General features: G+C 37.2%; 1 protein-coding gene across 4 annotated transcripts; it reads left to right on the plus strand.

Moving 5' to 3' along the window:
• The first annotated feature begins 342 nt into the window (after positions 1-342).
• On the plus strand, positions 343-6,520 carry LOC131303977 (uncharacterized). 4 transcript variants are annotated; one of them, XR_009192275.1, is made up of 8 exons: positions 343-1,336; positions 2,053-2,176; positions 2,590-2,719; positions 3,702-3,738; positions 3,958-4,195; positions 4,948-5,066; positions 5,151-5,245; positions 6,133-6,520. XR_009192275.1 is itself a non-coding variant. In XM_058331062.1 (7 exons), exons 1-6 carry the CDS (start codon positions 1,124-1,126, stop codon positions 5,034-5,036), a joined length of 831 nt encoding a protein of 276 aa, XP_058187045.1. In that variant the 5' UTR covers positions 343-1,123; the 3' UTR covers positions 5,037-5,066; positions 6,133-6,520. The 4 variants fall into 4 exon arrangements, 1 of the variants encoding a protein (XP_058187045.1); XR_009192276.1 differs by having other exon boundaries at positions 3,985-4,195; XR_009192277.1 differs by having other exon boundaries at positions 3,997-4,195.
• The last annotated feature ends 1,740 nt before the right edge of the window (positions 6,521-8,260 follow it).

Genomic DNA, 8,260 nt, shown 5'->3' on the forward strand with positions numbered 1-8,260 from the left:
TCCCCTGATCCTCTCTGTCTCCATAGTACTACTCCTAGCAGGGCTGTTTTTCCTTGGAGGGAAACGGTAAAAATGGGGAAAGGAAGGAGGAAAAATTGAGAATATCAAAAATACCAGCGGTGACAAATCAGAGAGGTGCATCGACATAATGACCAAGCGACAGTCGAGTCCCCATTGTCTCCACGCTAAATACGGAGTAAGTACTTTTCCTGAGAGGAAAATGGTAAAATGGGGAAGGGAATGAATTACAATAGAATTTGGAGGGAAAAGATGCTAATCCTTTTAACTAAACTACTAGTAATTGTTAATAATCTCCTCGAAGATTCCCTAATCCTACAGCTCACCTTTGCTCATCTCGTTCCAAAATCCAAGACCCCCCCATGTCATCAATCATGTTGTTCCACCCCACCCCACTACCCCACCCATCTCCCTTCTCTCTCTCTCTCTCTCTCTCTCTCTCTCATATCGTTACCAATCCTTCCTTAGCGTTTATAAAGGTTTTTCTATTCCCATCACCAACCCTTTTTTCTTGTTTACATGGGGTCGATCACCATCTCCCCCGTCTGTAGCCCCTATTCCTCCTCCAATTAGCTCCTTCTGAATTGGGTCAAGCATATACATCCACATATATACATGCCGAATATTTTTTGGTGTGCTGTTTGATGCTATTTCATCAGGGTTTATGTGGGTTTTTCATTTAGAGGCACCAACCCTTTTCAGGTTAAAGGGTTGGATCTCTTCTTCTCAAATTAGCTCCTTCTGAATTGAGTCACATACATAAAAACACATACATATACTTACTTATATGTTGTTTTCATTTCAAGGCACCTATCTTGTCAGTTTAAAGGGTTCCATCACTGCTCCTCGAATTAGCTCCTGAATTGGGTTACATATATATATATATATATATATATATATATATATATATATATATATATAGGGATATTTGCATATATTTTCTCAGGGTTTATGTGGGGTTTTTATTTAAAGGCACCTTCTTTACTCAGGTTAAAGTGTTTGATTAGTGCTCCTCAACTTTGCTCCATGTGAATTTGGTTAGCTATATAGGCATATATAAAAACATATAGATATATTCTGTATATAGTTGTTGGGAGTTGATTTAATGGCTTATCAGCCGAACCCGGGAACTGGGTCAGGGTTGCAATTCTTGAATAACCCATTTGGGGATACTACATACACCAAGGTATTTGTGGGTGGGTTGGCGTGGGAGACTCAGAGCGAAACGCTGCGCCGTCACTTCGAGCAGTATGGGGAGATACTTGAGGCTGTTGTCATCACCGACAAGCATACCGGGCGATCGAAAGGATATGGGTTTGTGAGTATCTCTATCTGAATTTGGTGTTGCTTGATATGCTCAATTTATTGTTTCCAAAAGCACCTAGTTAAGTTTGGAAAACAAATTGATGATTTCCATCCACATGTTATTGGACTGTGGTTGGTCTATCTTGCTACTGTTCTAGATGTGCATACATGGAAATTTGGTCCCCAAGGGTGAATGCTTCATGATCTTTTTTATTAATCTTTAGAAATTGGAAATGAGATACATGTTCATGATAGTTAGACGCGTCGTTTGATATGTGGTGTATAATTTACTTTGAAATGTGGAATTATTATATTTGTTGGTTGATTACGTGAGCTGTTGTTTGGTTTGATATTGTTGTTTGAAATGCAAAACCCCTCCTGTGTAAAATCAATAAATGAATTGTTAGATCACTGTTAGTATGCTGTCTTTATATGTGTTGTGTTTGCTATGTTATGTGGTTTACCTATTGAACACGAAAAACAAGTTCCACGTTATGAGAATTAATTAAAATGCCATCAATGAATTAAGTGGTTTGTTTGGTGGCCTTTTTAGGCAAATTGGTGGTCCTATTTTGCTGATTTCTCTCACACATGTTTGCTGTAAGAATTCAAATGCATTTAATGTCGCATGAAGTTTACGTTTCCGTCCCCTCTAAATGTTCTATTGGAAGAAACTATTGATTACCTCATTAGCTTTTGGTAATCATTGGATGTTTGTTTGGAGGTTAGGTGACATTTCACGATCCTGAATCTGCCAAGAATGCTTGTTCAGACCCAAATCCAGTTATTGATGGAAGGAGAGCAAATTGTAATTTAGCTTCACTTGGGCGGCCTCAGCCATTGTTGCCTTATGGTATTGTCTTTTGTATCCTCAAAATTACTTGACTTTCTATCATTCAATGCATCAAATCTCATATGGTTTCAAATTTTATTCTACAGTAGTATGTAGTTTGTTTAATATACTTCAATGCACTATGCACATTATATGATGACTGTGATCAAAATCCCAACTATGATGTATCAAAATCCCAACTAATGGCTATTGCCCTAGCCCAAAAACTGTAAATATGGTTTGGACTTACGTTAAAATGATTGCCTGTACTTCCCAATTACACTGAATTAAATTTTTATTGCAGAAAGATGTGACTTCGCATAGTTAGTAAGAGTATAGGCTTGTGTTCTTCGGATATTATTGACTAATAGATTGGAGTTCTGATATTCTTGTTTGGGGCATAGGCTCACAGTATATCCTTTTGCTTATTTTAGGACGTCTACGTCCGGCAATGCCCTATTTTGGTATACCCCAGATGCCTAGGAGTGCTTACGTTGGCAGCCCCCGTTTCCACCAACCAGTGCCTTTCAGCTATCAGCCTGGGGTTGCATATCCTCCATATGGGTGAGTGGTATTTTATCAAGGTCTTGTATGGTTAACTAAGTATTTGAATTGTAGATTGCGCCTTTTTTGCTTTGGTTGTCAGAGTCGAGACTATTCCAGTTGAATTCTGCATCTTGCAAAGAATCATCTGATTCAATATTTTTCCGTTGACCTTTTTCCAGGTTCTAAGGTGACTCAGACACCTCATTATCTTTGAATTGGTGGATTCATCTCCAACTCTTCAAAGAATAATTTGTGTTGTAATTGGAAATTGGAAGAATGTGATAGGTCCAGTTGATTTTTTGGGTTGGCCACACTTAGTTGCTTAAGTGAACTTAGATGATCCTTGTTTAGAAATTTGACAGATGTTTATAGTAAGTTATTTTCAAAGAAAGAAGCCAAAGTTCTGTAGTAAATTTTTTTATTATTCTATAGTAAGATTGCCTACTAACATTTTTCAACCTTAGTTAAGTCTTGGATTTAAGTAAACTACCATAACACCCTGCATTTTTTTATCGAATTTTGTGTAGTTTATCGTTGTCTAACATGGACATTTGTGCCAATAGAAGTTAGTCAAAAGAAATCAGTCCATGTGCAAAATGACATCTTCATTTTGCAAAATCACCAATTGTCCTTACGCATGTAATCTGTCATTAGTTTATGTATAGTCTTATGGAACGGAATGTGTAGATGCAGAAAGAATGACAATGCGTAGACACTTTATTATTCTTGTAAAAAAACAAATGGTAAGAATAATGGATACAGGCGTTGTACACCATTACATTTCTCCGTGACTTGCTTGACGAGTCGTCGATTATTGGTTCTGGTGTCATATAATGGGAATAACTGTTAAATGCATGGCGGAGAACCCTTGTTGGGTAAATTGTCAAAACTTTTCATGCATCCAAATACATGCTAATTTTGCTACCATGTTGCAAGTACCCACAGACTAAGCTGATCTTTGTGTTGTTTGACCTCAAAATATTAATGGTTCTCTTGACAGGTACACAACCTATGGACCTGAATATGTTTACCCACAGGTTAGTAAGTCCTAATCCCAATCTCCATGGTTATTCCCTCCCTTCCATTTTCGGCAGCCATGGATATTCACTTGTTCGATTTTATTTTTCCATTTTGGCTGTCATGCCCAGTAATTGGAGGGTGTTTTATTTACTTAAAGAGGGACTGAACTTGTTAAAAGTCTAGTTGGTTCTAGAAATATACAACATAGTCGGTATGTGTTTTATATATTTTCGCAGGGTGTTTACAATCCTTATATGGATCAGCATTACCTTCAGATGTATGGAGTACAAGGCACAGTCAACCCAAACATCGCCCCGTATGGCCAAATGGGTCAATCTCTCACTGGAAACCACGGGTATGCAACGGTTCAGGGCTATGTGACTCCAGGTCGGCATGTTCTGCAATATGGGGGACCACGTGTCAGTGGAGTATCATCAGACACTATTCCGACAATTCAAGCACCATACCATACTGGTATATCTTTTTTCAATTCAACCCCCCACCCACCCTCCCTCTGTGTGTGTGTGTGTGTGTGTGGCTTTCTTTTCTCTCCTTGCCTCACATTTCTCACAGATAAGAATCCAGACTTGCATTCACAGGCGCATTTGCATACGCAGTCTTAATGTAGCTTTATGCACATATGTGCAGGATGGATGCAGGATTTCAGTATTGGGTGGACGAATGTTTTTTTTTTTTTTGTCACATAAAACGTAATATTACTTTTTGCTATTACAACACTAGTTTAAAAAATAGTTATTATAAGTATTTTTTTATCAACCTATAAAATTATAGGAACATATGGTACAATTGTAGATGCATACAATCTTGTGCAGCCATATCCATATCAAAAGATAAACTATAGAATCTAGTGTTAAATTTGTTTTAAAAGAACACAACCTAAAGAGGACAGTTAATGAATTTGTCTCAAAAAAAAGCTTGGATGGGTGAGTGTTGATTTTTTTTCTTTGCAAAACACGTTGGGCGGTCAAGCTTATTTAATGTTGACGTTTTATTCTAGAAGAAACTAGTATAATCTAAAACAATTTTGAAACTTGGTGATAGGGCGGTCGGCTAGACTCACCCGTCCCTCGGCCTGTCCTTGCATATGGGAATATATCTTGTGTCCAGAGCACGGCATTTTCCATCCTCTTACATCTAAGCTGATGGACTACCACTAATTCTATGTCCCGCACTGCCTGTTTAAGTTAGTTCCTTGGTTTCCTCAGGAATGCCTGCACCAGCTCCAGGACAAGCACGCATTATATTTCCTGCTCAGTTCACACAGAGCAGTGGTTCTGATCAATCAGGAGGTTGAGTGGTAGACGGGATTGAGAAAGATCTTGAGGTAGAGAGAGTGGTTTCTACCCAACTATTTTTCTTTACCGAAGCTCTCTATTTTAACCTAGTCTTGCGTTTTTTTTATCTCCAGGCAATCCATAAATTGCAAGAGGACTAACACCAGCTGCTACTTGAGTGCCTGACTTCGGATCTAGCCTTGCAAGTACTCATTTTTGCATTCAAGAGGTAAATGACTATATAACTGGTATGGATACAAATGTCGGGATTTCAGCACATAAGGGGTTGACAATGGAAATCAATTTCATAAAAAATAACTCAGGGGTCCAAATCAAGTATGTTGTGGGGTTTCTCTCTATTTTTTGTCATCTTTGCCTTTTTTCTTTAGTGGTTGGTGGTGGTTTAACCTTTCTCAATATCCATATCTTTTGGTCATTGCGTATAGAACGAAATGCTTCCCTGATGTGACCCATTCTCATCTCGTCCCTAATGTCCACCTTTCATCATAATCATCTGCTTTTCTTCTTCGTATTTACTTTAGCTGTTTACTGGTAAGGGTACAACAACAAAATAATGTTTGATTTGAGATCTGAATAGACCTTCTTTCATGCATTATTTGGTTTGGCTTTCAAGCCCTGTGGCCCTCAAGGATAACCCATTTGGTGCTTCATTGCAAAGAGATAATCGCATAACATTACAAATCTACCTCGTTAGTTGTATGGCTGTTAATCCACACCTGAATGTGGTTCTTCCCCCTCTCCCGTGAACCATATGGAATCTTGCATTTTTCCTTCTCGTTGCGCTACTTTGTTTAACCTATGGTTAAAGCTATTCTTTTCTTAGGAATGTATTTAGATCCCCTATTAAGAGAAAGTAAATAGAAAAGTTATAAGAATCCGACGGTTCAAAACTGTTAGATCCTCTAATTGGATCAATGATGTGGGTAAGAGAAAGAAATATAATGGCTCACTGCAGTTAGATCCTTTTGACTTTTTCATTGCTCCCATTTTTTTTGTCTAAATACGACATAATAACCGAAAGCTGATGAAGAAGAAAAGAGAAAAGGAAGGTACCTCAACTTTTGCTGAATTTGGGTTTGCTTTGTGTCCTTTCAGGTCATCTGAGTCGTGGTCATTCAAGGATACAGTGGAGTTGCTTGTAAGATATCGAGTTGCTCTGAGCCGGGTGTGGGAAGCACTGAAGGGCTTGGATTGCTCTTTCACAGACAGGCTTCGCCGGGAATTGGGTCACCGGTGGATTTTGAGTTCATTGATTACCGGAATATGGTTTCCGGCGATCGTGCAACAGAGAATCAACATATGATTCTTGAGTTAGTCTTAGACCCAGGTTTCGGTTCTACACTTCATTGTTAAATTCTGTGTCAAACTTGTTCATCATTCCTTATCAGCCATTAGTCTTAGTTTCAAACTTGAACTAGTAGTATTCAAAGTTATCTGGATTTTTTTAATTAGTTAAATAAAGAGAACTGTTATGATCTCATAAGTTATGCACTTGAAAACTACACAGGGATTGAGGACTTGAATTGGTAACTATGAAGATAGTCTTACTTTTGGAGCTGTAGATCTGCCGAGTCATGAATTAATCACAACTACAAGGTCTACTTGACACGAATTAGGTGTTTATGAGACTTTTCACATGTATCTTTCTAAAAATTATTAATTAATACTAATATTTAATGCAACCCCAAAAATTGAATGAAAATGAGCAATGTAGGTTCCGTTTCGTTAATGTTCTTATTTTTAAGTATTTATTTTTCATTTTATAAGATAGGTCATTTTTTCACAATACATCAACTCTAATTTAAAAAATTTTAAAAATAAGTAGTACTTATTTGAAAATTAAGTATATATTTTTCTCAGCGGAACGGGGCCCGCCCTAGGGCATTTTTTTCTCGGTTTGAAAAGAAAAAAAAAACTATCAAATTAATGTGTATTGTGTGTAGGCTTGATAAGCGAATTGAGCAATAGATTGTTAGAAGTTCAGTTTCAAATACTTAACAAGTTTTAAAAAGAGTATTGATAATGTCAAAATTGTTTTTGTTGGTGTCATGTAACGACCCTGATTTTTGGTAAATAAAATTTTTGTTAAATATTTAAATTTTATTTTAATTACTTGGATTTGCTACAAAAAAATTTCTTTTTAATTTTTATAATCCGTCATAATTAGATTTGAGACTTATAAAATTATATCTTTCACGCCGAGCAATCTAGTCACTTTTCTAAAGACAAGTATACTTATAAAAGCATTTGTATATTTTCCTAACGAGTTAGATAAAATCTTTAAATCATATTTCTTGGCTAGAAATCCTACTTGGCAAGTAGAGTTAGTTTTCAACCGATTAGTTGGAGAAATCAAACCACCGATTCACCTAGTTACAATACCCTAATCCTAATTGAACCTTTTAGACCATCTTTGAGCCTTATGAATTCCTCCAAACCCTATAGGACTATTAGACCATAGGAGTAATCATTTTTACTCCCATGACAAGTCATTTCGAACCCTAATTATTATCAATATTCCTTTACCCCTTGGTCCATAATTGTTAGGGAAATTTTTATCCTTTGGTTAATAGACCTTTGGCTTGCCAATAAACATGACCAGACAAGTCATACATGAAATCTCATCATTTTGCTTCCAAAGGAAGCAAGGCTAGGTTTGCCAGGCATGCACACTTATGTTCTAGCCTTAAACCTAATAATCCTAGACTTACTTTCCTAGACACACACACATATATATATATATATATATATATATATATATATATATATGTACCAAAGAGAGAGAGGCCGGATGGGAGAGGGAGGTGGAGTGTGTGATTGTGTTTTGTTTTCCTTTACAAGCAACCTTTAGCCCTTAGGGCTATTTGCCTATTGCCAACCCATTTCTAGTCAATTTTCTAGCATAAAATCCTAGCCTTTTATCATCCTAGACCTAGCTCTTATTACCCTAGATTTTGACTACAAACCTAGACTAGAATTGACCATACATGGAAAGCTATACCTTAGCCTAATCAAACCCTACCTTAGACTTGTAAGACTTGCCATGATTACCTAGATTTACCCTAGAAAGCATAAGATCCTAGTTAGTTTATAGCCTTAAGCCTAAAAGATTGGACAAGACAAGACTTGGCATGTTTTCAAGCTTGATTGGACATGACAATGGAGCAAAATCCATGGGAGAGAGAGAGAGAGATATGGCCGGCTATGGAGGGAGAGGAGGAGG

The sequence above is a fragment of the Rhododendron vialii genome, chromosome 10a, assembly GCF_030253575.1.
Source record: "Rhododendron vialii isolate Sample 1 chromosome 10a, ASM3025357v1".
Lineage (NCBI taxonomy): Eukaryota > Viridiplantae > Streptophyta > Magnoliopsida > Ericales > Ericaceae > Rhododendron > Rhododendron vialii.